The sequence below is a fragment of the Podarcis filfolensis genome (genome assembly GCF_964270895.1).
Source record: "Podarcis filfolensis genome assembly, chromosome: 2".
NCBI classification, from domain to species: Eukaryota; Metazoa; Chordata; class Lepidosauria; order Squamata; family Lacertidae; genus Podarcis; species Podarcis filfolensis.
In genome coordinates this window covers 5,098,562-5,115,112 of record NC_139605.1, presented here as the reverse complement: position 1 = coordinate 5,115,112, position 16,551 = coordinate 5,098,562, and the positions used below count along the sequence as shown (strand labels likewise).

The 16,551-nt window shown below is 45.4% G+C and overlaps 2 protein-coding genes and 1 long non-coding RNA gene across 8 annotated transcripts in view; 1 reads left to right on the top strand and 2 right to left on the bottom strand.

Moving 5' to 3' along the window:
* LOC310757403 overlaps positions 1-16,551 on the top strand; it is a 103,897-nt gene that overhangs the window by 31,684 nt on the left and 55,662 nt on the right. The window lies entirely within an intron of this gene.
* The window catches only part of LOC310756634 (uncharacterized protein), an 820,367-nt gene that overhangs the window by 795,782 nt on the left and 8,034 nt on the right, over positions 1-16,551 (bottom strand). For 3 of the 6 annotated variants that reach the window (XR_014544952.1, XR_014544953.1, XR_014544954.1), the window contains exon 6: positions 15,139-16,414. Coding sequence is in view for 3 of the 6 variants with exons in the window: in XM_083601085.1 (XP_083457211.1) it covers positions 15,267-16,414 (1,148 nt within the window). In the remaining 3 variants the exon portion in view is untranslated. Of the gene's footprint in view, positions 1-14,878; positions 16,415-16,551 lie in introns of those variants that run through there. The other 3 variants (XM_083601085.1, XM_083601087.1, XM_083601086.1) reach the window with 1 other exon arrangement.
* Positions 3,546-11,767, bottom strand: LOC310756741 (uncharacterized protein). Its single transcript, XM_083601388.1, has 6 exons — positions 11,567-11,767; positions 8,502-8,995; positions 8,225-8,306; positions 7,822-7,904; positions 6,875-7,001; positions 3,546-5,513 (listed from the first exon to the last, which is right to left on the bottom strand). Exons 2-6 carry the CDS (start codon positions 8,901-8,903, stop codon positions 4,450-4,452), a joined length of 1,758 nt encoding a protein of 585 aa, XP_083457514.1. The 5' UTR covers positions 8,904-8,995; positions 11,567-11,767; the 3' UTR covers positions 3,546-4,449.

Sequence of the window (16,551 nt, the reverse complement as noted above, 5' to 3'; positions counted from 1 at the left end):
ACCAACCCACACTTGCTCCCTTGCTGTTGGCTATCTCTGCGGCACTGCCTTATTTTTGCCCTGCAACCGTCTCCACAACGCCCCCCGCGCCCCATTTTTTTTTTGGGGGGGTTGTGCTTAGTTCGATTTTTCCGCCCTCCCTGCTCCTTGAGGCTCAGACTCTCTTATTAAGACGGTTGCTAAAGGGCTCTCTGGCCAGAACTCGTTGCTCCCTGCTTCCTCCTCGGTTGTTAAGAGGGGTTGCTAAGGGCTCTCTGGGCAGCGTGGACTCGTTGCTCCCCTTCCGTTGTTAAGAGGGGTTGCTAAGGGCTCTCTGGGCAGCGTGAACTCGTTGCTCCCCTTCCATTGTTAAGAGGGGTTGCTAAGGGCTCTCTGGGCAGCGTGGACTCGTTGCTCCCCCTTCCGTTGTTAAGAGGGGTTGCTAATGTCTCTCTGGGCAGCGTGGACTCGTTGCTCCCACTTCCGTTGTCAAGAGGTGTTGGTAAGGACTCTCTGGGCAGCGTGGACTCGTTGCTCCCCTTCCGTTGTTAAGAGACGTTGCTAAGGGCTCTCTGGGCAGCGTGGACTCGTTGCTTCCCCTTCCGTTGTTAAGAAAGGTTGCTAAGGGCTCTCTGGGCAACGTTGGACTCGTTGCTCCCCTTCCGTTGTTAAGAGAGTTGCTAAGGGCTCTCTGGGCAGCGTGGACTCGTTGCTTCCCCTTCCGTTGTTAAGAGAGGTTGCTAAGGGCTCTCTGGGCAACGGTGGACTCGTTGCTCCCCCTTCCGTTGTTAAGAGGGGTTGCTAAGGGCTCTCTGGGCAACGTTGGACTCGTTGCTCCCCCTTCTGTTGTTAAGAGGGTTGCTAAGGGCCCTCTAGAAGACAGGAGGGCCTGGCGTGCTCTGGTCCATGGGGTCACGAAGAGTTGGACACAACTAAATGACTAAACAACAACGGGCCCTCTGCTCCTTTCACCTAGTCTGCAGACGCCAGGTTTTGCATTTATGCAAAGCTGTGTCAAAATCAGAAAAGTAGAATGGTGTTTTATTTATTTATTATTTGCCTAACAGGATCATTCCAGGTCCCAGGCAAAGCTCTCTATACTCTGTAGATATTTATACGGTTTCCCTCTTGTGTGAATTCTTTGGTGCAAAACAAGGCTCGACTTCCTGTCAAAGTTGTCACCACATTCCAACCATTGATATGGTTTCTCCCTGCTGTCGCTTGTTTGGTGGGAGCTCTGGCTGAAGCTCTTGACAAATAGTTATATGGTTTCTCCCTAGCGTGAACTCTCTGATGCAAAATGAGACTTGACTTCTTGTCAAAGTAGTCTCCGCATTCCAAGCACCTCAATGGCGTATTCCACAGGTGCAATTTTTGATGGTTGCCGAGAGCTGATTTTGTGTTGCAGTTGTCCCCACGTTTCGAGCACTGCTTTGATTTCTCCTTTGTGTGATTTCTTTCATGTATAATGAAACTTGCCTTCCTGCTGAGGTTTATTCCACATGCCATTTGCACTGTCAGTTGAGATTGATTTGATTCTCCCACACTTCTTCCCGATGTAGACATTTATTCCCCTCTTGTTCCCACTGACCCTTTCTTCCCTGGCAAGTGTTCGGGTGCCATCAGGTGCCAAAATGCCATGGAAAGGCCCTGAGCTGAGGGAAGCATATCAGTTGAAGTGGTCTGAAGGCCACAAAAGCTTCTGACAGAATCACAGGAATGTCTTCCAAGTCTGATGGATTTCAGTGGCGCTGCAGCATGTCTAAATACAGTGGAACCTCAGTTGCCGAACGCTTTGGAAGTCAAAAAATTCGGAACCTGAACACCAACAACCTGGAAGTGAATGTTTCCATTTTTGAATGCGCCTCAGAAGTTGAACATCTTCCAAGGGGTGTTTCTCCATTTTTAAAAGGGAATTTGTCGAGCGGCAATTGCGCCTTGGTTGTCAAACGGTTCAGAAGTCTAACGGTCTTCTGGAACGGATTGCGTTCGACAATCAAAGTTCCACTGTAATTTTATTTATTCCTCTGGATTCTAAGGTTTAAAATGAACTGAGCTGGATTCTAACAGCTGTAGGGATATTTGTGGGATTGGGATTGGGGAGAGAGAAGCGAGTAGAACCCTCCAAACACTCAAAAAGTCAATTCCCTTCATCCAGCAGGTGAGAACTTTCTTGTTCCGACACTTTGGGGAACTGACTGCTTTGAATGAAAGGGCTTGTGCTGTGCTGTTCTTGCTGTCATTATTTTTTTATGGTTTAACAGTTTTTTAAAGAAAAGATGGTTCTTTTCTGTGTTTAGCCGTTCTTGTTCTTATCCACAAACTGCCTTGAGTCCCATAAGGGGAAAAGGCAGGGTATCAATAAATAGAAGGATAATGCAGTACTGCATAGTCTTTCATGGATAATAATAATAATAATAATAATAATAATAATAATAATTTTTTATTTATACCCCGCCCTCCCCAGCCAAGGCCGGGCTCAGAGCGGCTTACAAGCAATAATAAAAACAAGATGAATGATTACAACTTAAAAACAAAAATAAAATACAACATTAAAATAATGGAACATTAAAATATTAAAATGTAGCCTCATCGCAGGAGGAGAAGGAAAAGAAAAAAGAAAGAGAGGGAGGGAGAGAATCAAACTGGCTCCAAGCCAAAGGCCAGGCGGAACAACTCTGTCTTACAGGCCCTGCGGAAAGAAATCAGATCCTGCGGGGCCCTGGTCTCATGAGGCAGAGCGTTCCACCAGGCCGGAGCCAGAGTTGAAAAGGCCCTGGCTCTGGTTGAAGCCAGTCTAAATTCCTTAGGGCCTGGGACCACTAGGGTGTTGTTATTTATGGACCTTGAGGCTCTCCGTGGGGCATACCAGGAGAGGCGGTCCCGTAGGTACGAGGGTCCTAGGCCGTGAAGGGCTTTAAAGGTCAAAAGCAACACCTTAAATCTGACCCTGTACTCCACCGGGAGCCAGTGCAGCTTGAAAAGCACTGGGTGAATATGCTCCCATGGCAGGGACCCCGTGAGGAGCCTCGCTGCAGCATTCTGTACCCGCTGGAGTTTCTGGGACAGCTTCAAGGGCAGCCCCGCGTAGAGCGACTTACAGTAGTCAAGCTTGGAGATGACCATTATCAAGAATGATTCATCTGACCAAGTGGACTACAACTCCAAAACAGCTTGTGCCTCCACTAGAATTTAACCCTGATCTCCCAGGTCTCAGTCCATTAAATATCTCTCTATTTTATTTCACTTTCTGGAAATAAGACATTGGAGTAAATAAGCTGGGTCCTGGGGGAATTCTTTTTCCATAGTCCTAGAATTGGATGGATATTTTGTTAAAAGTCCTGCAACTAGCCTATTCAGCCTGCAATTCTGGACACAATTATCTGTAGATTACATTGAATTCAGTGAGGATTCGTTCTGAGAAATGTACAGCTATCATGACACAAATCATCTCTACAAATCATGACCTGTGACGGGTCCTGGAAGTTTAGGGTAAATGCACACTAAATGTGTGTTGCCAGCAATGTTTAATTACTAGCAAATAATAATAATAATAATAATAATAATAATAATAATAATATTTATTATTATTTATAGCCCGTCCATCTGATTGGGTTGCCCCAGCCACTCTGGGTGGCTTCCAACATATTTTAAAGCATAATAAAACGTTACACATTTAAAAGCTTCCCTATACAGCACTGTATCTTTCCTATCAAAAGAAAGAATGGAGATCTCCAGGGTCAATATTAGCATTCTCCAAAGAAAAACTCAAGAAACCTGAAAAATACAGGAAACAGGAAAGATAACCATTCTGTCATTTCTAACCAGGGGCTTCTGTCATTTCTAACCAGAAATATGAACAGAATAGTAAACCTAGAGGGACTTGTAGGAAACAATAGTACAATGAAATAAAGGCATTATGAACCTCACTCATGCAGGGAGACCCTCCCTTCCCCGTAAGGATACATTGGCCCAAAATAGTACAGTGGTACCTCGGGTGAAGAACTGAATTCGTTCTGGAGGTCCGTTCTTAACCTGAAACTGTTCTTAAGCTGAGGTACCACTTTAGCTAATGGGGCCTCCCGCTGCCGCTGCGCAGCTACCACACGATTTCTGTTCTCAACCTGAAGCAAAGTTCTTAACCCGAGGTACTATTTCTGGGTTAGCGGAGTCTGTAACCTGAAGCGTCTGTAACCTGAGGTACCACTGTACTTAAATCCCAGATTTTCATTGGTTGGGTAGCTTAAAGCTCCAATGGAATACCCTTCTTCATGCCTTGCTGGAAATGGACGAAAAGAAGGACTGAGAGAGATGCTGTAGCCTTGCTGTTAGAGGTTATTTGTGGGGAGAGCAGAACTCCATACCAAACGCACAGAGATATATGTGAGAGCTGGACACACCTGCGCATTCAGATGCACACCATGCAGCACAGCCCTGTCCGGACCTATGACTTGCCAGCATTTATTCCTTTCATAGTTTGATTCCATCATGCTTTGCTTGATGGGAAGTGAGATAGGCCCTCTGACTGAAGCTCCGTCCACATTCCAAGCACCGATACGGCTTCTCTCCGTTATGAATTCTTTGATGAGCCGTGAGATGGTAGCTCCGGCTGAAGCGCTTTCCGCATTCCAAGCACTGAAATGGTCTCTCCCCTGTGTGAAGCGTTTGATGGGAAGTGAGAATTTGCTTTAACCTGAAGCTCTTCCCACATTCCAAGCACTGATACGGCTTTTCCCCCGTGTGAAGCGTTTGGTGGGAAGCGAGAGTTTGCTTCAACCTGAAGCTCTTTCCACATTCCAAGCATGGATATGGTTTTTCCCCTGTGTGAAGTGTTTGATGGGAAGTGAGGTTTACCTTTAAACTGAAGCTCTTCCCACATTCCAAGCACTGATAGGGTTTCTCCCCTGTATGAATTCTTCGATGGAAAGTGAGGCGGTCGTTCCGAGAGAAGCTCTTTCCGCAATCCAAGCACTGAAATGGCTTTTCCCCTGTGTGAAGTGTCTGATGGGAAGTGAGATTATGCTTTAAATTGAAGCTCTTTCCACATTCCAAGCACTGATATGGTTTCTCCCCTGTATGAATTATTTGATGTGTAGTCAGGCTGTCACTCATACTAAAGCTCTTCCCACATTCCAAACATGGATATGGCCTCTCCCCTGTATGAATTCTTTGATGGGAAGCGAGACGGTTGTTTCGACTTAAGTACTTTCCGCATTCCAAGCACTGATAAGGTTTTACCCCTGTGTGAAATGTTTGGTGTTTAAGGAAGTCTGTGCTTCTTTTAAAGCTCTTACCACAGTCGAAGCATTTATACGGTTTCTCTTCTGAATGAATTATTTCATGCCTAGTGAGATTTGACTTCCTGCTAAAGTTTTTCCCACATTCCAAGCACTGATACTGTTTCTTCCCACCGTCAGTTTTTTGTTGGGACCTCTGGCTGAATCTCTCTCCACTCTCCAAATTTATATTCTGTTCCCCCACTGTGTAGACATTATTGTGGTCTCCTTTATTCTTGGTTTCCAATTCATCACCTTCTGCAATGAAGACAGAAACTGATTAGAGCCTTAAGATGAAAATGGGTTCCAAATTATTGAGCAATGCCAAGGAACAGTTGTAAAAATGGAAGAACTGAAGGGACTTTGATGTGATGCAGATCTTTCTGGCAGGGGTCCTAAGGTGGACCGAGAGGCTATTAGCCCCAGAGCTATGACTTCTAGTGTGGAGAAGAAAATATGTGACTGTCCATAACCAGCTGGCTGCTTAAAATGTACTTCTGACTGCTCCTTCACAAGTAAGGCTCCTGTCAGGGACAGGGCAGAGGGGGTATGGTGGAAACCACCTCCCCATCCTAATCCTTCCGGGGGGGGGGGAGGAAGAGGGAGATAGTATAGATTTGCAACAGGGGTTTGAGGGAGGTAGCAGCTCAGAGGCAGATGAGGGGAAAAGCTGGGAAATCATGGAATAGCTGGAACAACACCCAGCTGACACGTTGTCATTAGAAAGCATTCCAGACCCACCATCTCCCAGAACCCGGTGAGCCTTAAAAGTAGGAGAGCAAAGAGCTCAAAGACAGAGGGCACGTAGTAGCGCCCGTAGAAGTGACAAATGAGGAAGTGGGAGAGGCAAGGGTGGAGATTCACTCAGGACAACACCATTATCCAAGAGTCTGGGTTCTATAGCTCTCTGTAAAGACTGAAATAAAAAAGGACGGTAAGAAACTTTTCCTTGTCTTTATACTTTCCTGGGCAACCTGTCGGGAGCCACGGACAGCATCCCAACAGCTCCCTTCTCAGCATTGATCAGCAGATCTGCCAAAACTAAGATCAGCTGCATTAGGGTGTTTTAGAAACTCCCAGGTAAATGTGAAAGGATTTTCCACACTGATCAGCTGATTGGCGCTGAAAGCTGGCCTTCAAGGGGGCTTTGAATTCCCCCCTTTCTAATTGCCACCTGATGTCATAATGTCGTCAGAAGATTGATAGACAGATATGAATGACCACCTGTCAAAGTTGGCTTATGCATAGGGCAGGGAACTATCCGCCTCACCAGCCAGATCCAGTTCCCCTTGCTCATCTAATGGATCTTAGATGGAACTGTTCAATGTGCTGGCATGGAACTTTGGAGGGATGCTGTCAGCCAGAGAAGACAACACTGGGCAGGACTGACCAATGGTTAGAGCAGTCAAAACCACTTTGCTAATTGTTTAGAAGGGGGAAATTGGAGGACTCATATTCAGAGACGAAACAATATACCATCTTCCATTTGAGGTTAACAGCAGAGGCGTTAGAATACTAGGTGCCGTAGGTGCTGCTGCTAAATTCCAGCACAATGTTGTAGGTTCATCGCACATATAAATATCTGACTTTCATAAGAGAGATAAAACAAACAGCCTTACTGAGAGAGGCCATGATCCTACAGGTCTCCTCCATGACTTCCTTATGCAGAGCTCTCTGGTCAGGATCCAGCAGCACCCACTCCTCATCTGTGAAATGTACAGACACATCCTCAAAAAATATGGGATCCTAAAAGAAAAAGGTAATATTTCCACCTCAGAGACAGCTCATTACTAGGTTGTCCATTGTCTATAAATTGTTGTGTTGCTTTAATGGCATAATTTTTTTTGCACAATTTAATTATGAGTGTTTATTTTAATGGTTCAATGGAATTGCTTCACTTCTGTACCGGCTTTTTCTACTTTGTCAACTGTTTAGAAGCTTACCTTAGCATTAGGTGTTATTTAAATTCATACATAGTACTGCTACTACTAAGAAACAATTCTAGCTGCATCCAAAAGGATAGTTAAGGCGAGGTAAAGGTAAAGGTAAAGGGACCCCTGACCATTGGGTCCAGTCATGGATGACTTTGGGGTTGTAGCGCTCATCTTGCTTTACTGGCTGAGGGAGCTGGCGTACAGATTCCGGGTCATGTGGCCAGCATGACTAAGCCGTTTTTGGTGAAAGAGAGCAGCGCACAGAAAGGCCGTTTACCTTCCCGCCAGAGCGGTACCTATTTATCTACTTGCACTTTGGCGTGCTTTCGAACTGCTACGTTGGCAGGAGCAGGGACTGAGCAACGGGAGCTCACCCCATTGCGGGGATTTGAACCGCCGACCTTCTGACTGGCAAGCCCTAGGCTCTGTGGTTTAGACCACAGCGCCACCCGCGTGGTAGCTGTTCCTTATTCTCAGGATTTAAAGTTTCCTTGAGTGGCCTTCAAAGCTTTTGTTCAGGTCACATTTCAAAGAAGGAAAGTTAAAGAAAATTGATTCTGTCTCAGAGAGGAGAGGACAGAGGCAATCTGGCTGCCCCCAGCCTCTCTCCCCCCACTGATTTGCCCCACTACCTGATGTGGTACCACAGAAGTTGATTCCCCTCCTTTGTGAAGAGAATATGGCTGAAGAGATCTTTCCAGCATCATCCCATCACCTGTGAAATACAAAGTTGATGGAAAGCTTGTCTCAGAGTGCATTGCATGTCTAACTACAAACAGGCTTTAGAAATAGTCTCATCTGTTTTTTTATTCCAATTTTTTATTTCAGGAGTGTGGAAATGCATCTCTCCCGCTTTGGGCTTTTGTCCGTAACTCAACTTGCATGTCCCCACATTTGAAAACAGGGAAATGTTGTTTTGAGCTGTGGAAAAGGCTGGAGAGAAGTACCTTCTGCTCCAAACACTAAAGGAGCCCATGGAAGTATTTTGCAATTAAACAAGGAAGGCAAACTGGGATCTATTTCTGCAGTGCTTACCCAGTGGGTGCTTTCTGGTGTCTGGTGGAGTCCTCTCATTATCAGAGAAATCATTGCTCATCTCTGCAAACAGAACCTTCCCCTGAAACAGCAATAAAAATTCAAAACATGGAATGGGGAGAAAAATTAGAAAAGGCATTACGAGAAGCAGAAACCTTAAGGGTTATTGTATATCCTTCCTTGGAAGCTTTCAAAAAATGTTGCAATTACTAGCGAATTTTGAGGTACCCTTCATCATATTTGAAGTTCTTGGTGCTTTCTAGATTGGAGCACTCACCTGCCAGTTTTCCTGCTTTTTCTCCTCCGCCTGGCTCAGGAGGAAACCTTCCACCAGGGCCACGGCCTGGGAGCTGGTCTCCGCTCCACATTCCCTCACCCAGCTCTCCATCTCTTGTGGAAGAACAGTCAGAAACTGTTCCAGGATCACCAGGTCCAGGATCTCCTTCTTTGTGTGTTGGTTTGGCTTTAGCCACTGATGGCAAAGATGGTGGAGTTGGCTGCAAACCTCCCGAGGGCCTTTGGTCTCCTGGTAAAGGAAATGCCTGAAACACTGGGGCTGAACATATGAGATGAGGGTGTCCTTAGTCCCTGTGTTCTCCCAGAATCCTCTACTGCTCCCAGTCTCGATGGCATCCCGGCCACTTCCTGCTTCAAGTCCTCTGGAATCTTCCTCCTCCATCGGTGCTCCCAGGAAGTCTCCAAGAGGTTCACAGGAACTCCTTTGCTCTTCTGCCAATTTCTGTCTGTCCTAATGAGAGGTGCTAGCAAGTCCTAGAAGGCCAAGACATTGTTCTTCTGTAAAATTGCTTCATTGTCAGAATAGGAAAAATGTTCCCTGAGCAAAGGTGGATGGATCTCAATGGTTAAAAAAAAGGTAAAGGACCCCTGGAGGGTTAAGGCCTCAATCCAGTATATCTGAAGGAGCGTCTCCACCCCCATCGTTCAGCCCAGAGACTGAGGTCCAGCGCCGAGGGCCTTCTGGCGGTTCCCTCACTGCGAGAAGTGAGGTTACAGGGAACCAGGCAGAGGGCCTTCTCAGTAGTGGCACACGCCCTGTGGAACGCGCTCCCAGCAGATGTCAAAGAGAACAATAACTACCAGACTTTTAGAAGACATCTGAAGGCAGCCCTGTTTAGGGAAGCTTTTAATGTTTGATGCATTACTGTATTTTAATATTTTGTTGGAAGCCGCTCAGAGTGGCTGGGGAAGCCCAGCCACATCGGCAGTGTATAAATTATAATAATAATAATAATAATAATAATAATAATAATAATAATAATTGTTATTATTTCCAGTCAAATTTGACTATGGGGTTGTGGTGCTCATCTCCACTTTCACAGACAGCTTTCCAAGTCAATTGGCCAGTGTGACTAAACCGCTTCTGGTGCAACAGAACACCGTGACGAAAACCAGAGCGCATGGAAACACCACTTAACCTTCCCGCCACAGCAGTACCTATTTAGCCACTTGCACTGCCGGGCTTTTGAACTGCTAGGTTGCCAGGAGCTGGGACAAAGCATCTGGAGCTCACCCATCACAAGGATTTGAGCTGCCCAAGAGGCTCAGTGGTTTAGACATCAGTGCCACCTGCATCCCTAACCAGGGCCTGATTATACTGATGCAGTAGCCCTCCTGGAAAGAAAGTTATGAAGTAAATTATACAAGCCACCTTCTAAGCCAGCAGCTCTCAAACTATGGGCCATGGACCACTACTGAGCCCCAGCATTCTTCCATGTGAGACTTGCAGTCTCTTCCTCAGCCTGTGAGATGATTTCACCTGAGCACTGAAATGTCAGAGGTGTTAGTTTGGTTCCTCCCTGCCTCCCTGTGTATTGAAATTATGAAGGAAGCCGCAGCTGCATTTGGAAACTAGCTAATACTTAGGAATCCTTTGGGGTCCTAAAGAGCTGCAGTCCCCTCCTCTTCCTCTCATTTAGTGCACATTTCATCCTAGAAACAAGAATGCCAATTTCCTGCTGGCCTGCAATCAGGAAGAAGCTGCTTTCTGCAAGCACCTTTATGGAGTAATTTGTCGGTGGGTGCTAAATAACTCCTTACCCCTGATACCTCTTGGAACTCAGCCTATGCTAAGAATGAAGGACCAGGTGCGCAGCCTGGAAGTCATTTTGGACTCACAGCTGTCCATGGAGGCGCAGGTCAAATCTGTGTCCAGGGCAGCTGTCTACCAGCTCCACCTGGTATGCAGGCTGAGACCCTACCTACCCGCAGACTGTCTTGCCAGAGTGGTGCATGCTCTAGTTATCTCCTGCTTGGACTACTGCAATGCGCTCTACGTGGGGGCTACCTTTGAAGGTGACCCGGAAACTACAACTAATCCAGAATGCGGCAGCTATACTGGTGACTGGGGGCGGCCTCCGAGACCACATAACACCAGTCTTGAAAGACTTACATTGGCTCCCAGTACGTTTCCGAGCACAATTCAAAGTGTTGGTGTTGACCTTTAAAGCCCTAAACGGCCTCGGCCCAGTATACCTGAAGGAGCGTCTCCACCCCCATCGTTCTGCCCGGACACTGAGGTCCAGCGCCGAGGGCCTTCTGGCGGTTCCCTCACTGCGAGAAGCCAAGTTACAGGGAACCAGGCAGAAGGCCTTCTCAGTAGTGGCACCCGCCCTGTGGAACGCCCTCCCACCAGATGTCAAAGAGAGCAACAACTACCAGACTTTTTGAAGACATCTGAAGGCAGCCCTGTTTAGGGAAGCTTTTAATGTTTGATGCATTACTGTATTTTAAGATTTTGTTGGAAGCCACCCAGAGTGGCTAGGGAAGCCCAGCCAGATGGGCGGCGTATAAATAATAATAATAATAATAATAATAATAATAATAATAATGTGGAACGCCCTCCCATCAGATGTCAAAGAGATAAACAACTACCGGACATTTAGAAGACATCTGAAGGCAGCCTTGTTCAGGAAAGTTTTTAATGTGTGACATTTTAATGTATTTTTAATCTTTGTTGGAAGCCACCCAGAATGGCTGGGGAAACCCAGTCAGATGGGCGGGGCACAAATAAATTATTATTACTATTATTATTATTATTAGTTTGTTGCCATGCAGACAGTCCTATTTCCCAGATCCTGGAAGCAGAAACAAGGGAACCGTCTGTCTTGGATCTGGTCCTCACCAACAGGGAGCAATTGAAAATGCATTCTGCTTGGGTCAGCTAAATGTTTCGGACCTGCTTTGCAGCCTCTCCCAACGTTTCAAAATTTGGCTTTGCAGGGCGGGAATCTGCGCTCCCTGATTTGAGGGCTTGGGGGTCCCCTGGATGGATCAGCTGCACCCTCCCCCCAAATGCACAAAATAGAGTGGGGGTCGACTTACCAAATCCCAGATGATCTCCCACCCCCAAGTCCAAAGCCAGGCAGGAAGGACTATGGAGTGGGGGCATGTATTGCCCTGGAGGACTCCGCTCCCTTCCCTTCTCTCCAAGTTCCTTCCTCTCTAGGAAGCCAGTTCAGTTCTCCTTAACCCTTAGGAAACCACACAGCTGACCTTGTTTACTAGACCCGATAGGGAGCGCTGTTGATTCCAACCCCCCCCCCCCCAACCCACCACAGGATTGTTTGTTATCTTGACAGTTTCAGGGAAGGTTTTTTCCCCTTCCCCAAGTAGTTTGGCGATTTAGGGGCAGGGTGACCTTTTTTTCAGCACAGGGACGGTGACCACCTGCCAGACTCTTCTTTAGATGCAGCAAACGCCAGCAAAGTTACTGCGCCCTTTGAAGCAACGCTACATCCTTATATGAACTTCCAATACATTTCACTTTTTTTTAAATTTCATGTGATTGTTTTGAGAATTGTGCTGGAGCACAGATCTACACCAGTCTTGCTTTCAGATGACAAATGTGTCCTTGCGCTCAAAAAGTATATTCTTCCAACTGTTCACTTTCCAGTGAAAAAGACCGTTTGAAAGATTATTAGATCTAGAGGTAGTCAAATTTTGGTCTCTTTGGCATCAGTGGGATAAGTTAATCTGGACTTCGTCTCTCTGTATGAATAAACACTGTGAACAACATAATTATCACCATATATACTTTTCTGTATTTCATTCCTTTATTCAACTGACAACCCTTCTGCCCCAAAACTTGAGTATACATATAACTGAGGGTAGCATTTCACACCTCTGTTGAATATAGGCCACAAAAGCTTCTGCCAGAATAAATTGGTTGGTCTTTTAAGGCACCACAGGATTGTTTTTAAGTCCCATGGATTTAAATGGAGCTACAGCATGACAAAAATACTTTATTTTTCTGCTTGATTCTAAGGGTTAAAATGAACTGAACTGGATTCTAAGAGTGGAAGGGATATAGGTGTGGGGACAGAGAATACGGCAGGGTCCTCCAAACCCTCAAAAGTCAACAAGATGTGTCTTGTCTCCTCCTCATCCTCCTCTTTTGCCCTCTACACCCTGGGTTACCTTTTCATATTCCTGGCTAGCTTCCCCCAAGTGCTGGCACGGCCGATTAAATGGGAATTAAATGATTTGAACGACATGTGGGGTTGTGGCTCAACCGTTTCCTTGAAGGCCACACTTTCAGAAAGCATGTTTGCTCCTTGAGCAGCCTTCTTCTCCTTTCTCTGATCTACCATGAGTGCTCTGAAAGTGTGGGGGGAGGCTAGGGAGCTGGAATTGGAAGACCATGGAAAGGGTCTTAGGGGGCTGGGCTGGGGTGAATCTGGGACTGAATGGGAATCTGGCACAGAGGACGGACTCCCCAGACTGGGAGAGGGGGACATGGATCCTGGGGACGGGCCTCGCAGGCATTCATAAGAGTGGATTTTAAGAGCAAAAGGGAAAGAGGTGTGGGAATATGGAGAAGGTAGGGTCCTCCTAATAAATAACATTATTATTATTAACTTGCAATGTTTTTGATGCTTTTTATATATGTTGGAAGCCACCCAGGGTGGCTGGGACAGTCCAGTCAGATGGGTAGGGTACAAATAATAAAATTATTATTAACCATCAAAAGTCAGTAAGATGTACCAGTCTTCTCCCTCCCAGCTTGGAGTCTCCCATTTCAGCAGGAGACAAACCAAATCAACAGCATTTTCCTCCAAACCACTCTCATTTCTGTACCTCTGACTTCCCCATTACCCTTCTTCAACCTTCCTTCTTCTCTTTTGCACTCTATATCCTGGACATAGCCGGAATACTGCAGTTGGAAGCAGTGTCTGGGCAAAAATTGCGGAGAGAAGAAAAAAAAAGTCCGGGAAAATCCGAATGTACGGCAACCCATGTCAGCAGTGTTGTTGAGGGTTATTTTCCTTAAAAATAGCTCAAAAACTTTGGCCAAAAAGAAAAAAAAAGAGCTCAACAATTTTTGTGTCCGGATTTTCACTTTTTGAAATATGACCACCCTATTTTATATTGTTTGCTAGCTTCCCCCAGTTGCTAGTGCAGCCCATTAAATGAGGAGCCCCTCATGTGAACAAGTGTGGCTCAGCTCTTTCCTTGAAGGCTACACTTCCACAGAGCCCAGAAACATGTTTGCTCCCTCAGCAGCTTCCCTTGCCTTCCCTGACCTGCCATAACTCCCAGGAAGATGTAAATTATGTGGTTAGAACTGCCAGCCTCACTCTTCAAAAAGAAAGAACAAGAAGCATGTCAAGTGTTCGATCAACATCTTATTTACATCCAGCTGTGAACTGCTATGCGTTGTCATGAACCTGCTGTTTGTAACCTGTAAACCCGTTGGGAGTGCTAGTGATTTAGTCAAGAAAGCTTTCAAAAGCTCAGCTGGGAGTGTCAGAGAAGAACCAGGACAAGACTTGATCATTGTGAGTAAGTACCACACTATAGTTTTCATTTGCAAAACAAATGTTTTACTCATACTATTTAGGAGGGCGTAAGGGATTGGGAAGACTTAAGGTGGAGATACCTTCTCATTGTTGGTGGTTCATTATAAAATATTATATGTCTATCTACTATATATTCTATATTATATAATAAGCAATCATTTCTCACCAGGGTCATGTACTTTCAACTTCAAACTTAGCAAAGTGAACAGAATAGCAAACAGACAGGAACTTGTAGGAAATAAAGAATAGTACACAGAAATAAAGGTGTTATAACTTTCACTCATCCAGGGCAACCCCACTCCCATTGGCTCAAAATAGTACTTAAACCATTGGCTTAGAATAGTACTTAAATCCCAGATTGCCAATGGTTGGGTAGCTCAAAGCTCCTTCTTCATGCCTTGCTGGAAATGGACCCAAAGGAGGACTGTGAGAGATGCTGTAGCCTTGCTGGTGGACAGGGAGAGCAGAACTCCCAGACCAAAGCCACAGAACTCTGCTCCCTGACTTAGGTTCTGCATACTTTGGGCTAGATATGTGCATCCCCTTCCTTTCTCACTTTATTTCAAGTGTGGGCACTGTGGCAAATTAACACACTCACTTTCTAGGCTTTTGGAATAGCAAGGTATCATTTTTACTCTCAAGATCATGGTGTGTATGCTGTGCGACTTGCTACCCACTTATATTGCAACCACTCTTTGAAAACCACCCCCCATATTATTTCATTTTTATATGGCCTTTCATCCGAAGATCGCAGGGCAGTTTACAATCCTAAAACAACAACAGCATGAGACATAATACCATAATAGCAAATGAAAACAGCACCCCTCCAGTATTCTGTCATTTTTATTTCATTTAATAAAACCATCATTTTTTTATTTCTCTGTTGTGTGCAATCTCTTTATGGGGCATAAAGTTAAGGACAGAAACAGGTATTCATAATGGATGCATGTTTAACTCCAGTAAAGATGCTCATAGATCTATAAAGTTAGAAGGGACCATGAGCGTCATCTAGTCCAATGCCATGCAATGCAGGAATCTTTCACCCAACATGGAGCACTAACACACGACTCTGAGATTAAGAGTCTTGTGCTCTACTGACTGAGCAATCCCAAGTCTTAAATATCCTGAATATCTTACATGAATGCTGGACAAACTTGTGGGTTCAGATGCACACCTTGTGGCACAGCCTTGTCAGGTCCAGTGACTGCCAGCTGTCACTGTTTTTATAATATCATTCCATCATGAATTCTTTGATGGGAAATGAAAGTTTCTTTCCAGCGGAAGCTCTGTCCACATTCCAAGCACTGATACGGCTTCTCGCCTGAATGAATTCTTTGATGGGAAGTGAGACGGTGGTTCCGACTGAAGCTCTTCCCACACTCCAAGCACTGATATGGTTTCTCTCCGTTATGAAGTCTTTGATGGGAAGTGAGATTCTGCTTTAAGCTGAAGCTCTTCCCACACTCCAAGCACTGATATGGTTTCTCCCCCGTATGAATTATCTGATGGGAAGTGAGATTATCCTTCCGACTGAAGCGCTTTCCACATTCCAAGCACTGATATGGTTTTTCCCCTGTATGAATTCTTTGATGATTATATAAGTTTGCCCTTAAATTAAAGCTCTTTCCACAATCTAAACATTGATATGGTTTCTCACCTGTATGAATTCTTTGATGTGAAGTCAGGTGGACCCTCTGAATGAAGCTCTTTCCACATTCCAAGCACTGATACGGTTTCTCCCCTGTATGAATTCTTTGATGGGCAGTGAGACTTGCCTTTTGGCTGAAGCTCTTCCCACAGTCCAAGCAATGATATGGGTTCTCCAAGGTGTGAACTCTTTGATGTGAAGTGAGATGGGAGCTTTGACTGAAACTCTTCCCACATTCCATACACTGATATGGTTTCTTCCCTGTATGAATTCTTTGGTGGGAAGTGAGATGGGCGATCTGACTAAAGTGCTTCCCACATTCCAGGCACCGATATGGTTTCTCCCCTGTATGAATTCTTTGATGGGCAGTGAGACTTGACTTATGGCTGAAGCTCTTTCCACAGTCCAAGCACTGATATGGTTTATTTTCTGTATGAACTCTTTGGTGGGAAGTGAGATGGGTGATTTGGCGAAAGCTCTTTCCACATTCCAAGCATATATATGGTTTCTCGCCTGTGTGAATTCTTTCGTGCTTAGTGAGACTTGACTTCCTGCTAAACTTCTTCCCACATGCTAAGCACTGATATGGTTTCTCCTCACTGTCAGTTTCTTGTTGAGAGCTCTGACTGAAGGTCTCATCTCTCTCCAAATATATATTCAGCTCCCCCACTCCGTGACTATTGTTGTGGGCTCTCTTATTCTTGGTTTCCAATTTTTCACCTTCTGCAAGGAGAACAGAAACTGATTAGAATCACTGGATGAAGTTGGGCTCCAGATTATTGAGCCATGTCAAAAAACAGTTGTGATAAAGAAAGAACTGAAGGGACTTAGATGCGATGCAGGGCTTTCTACAGAATTAA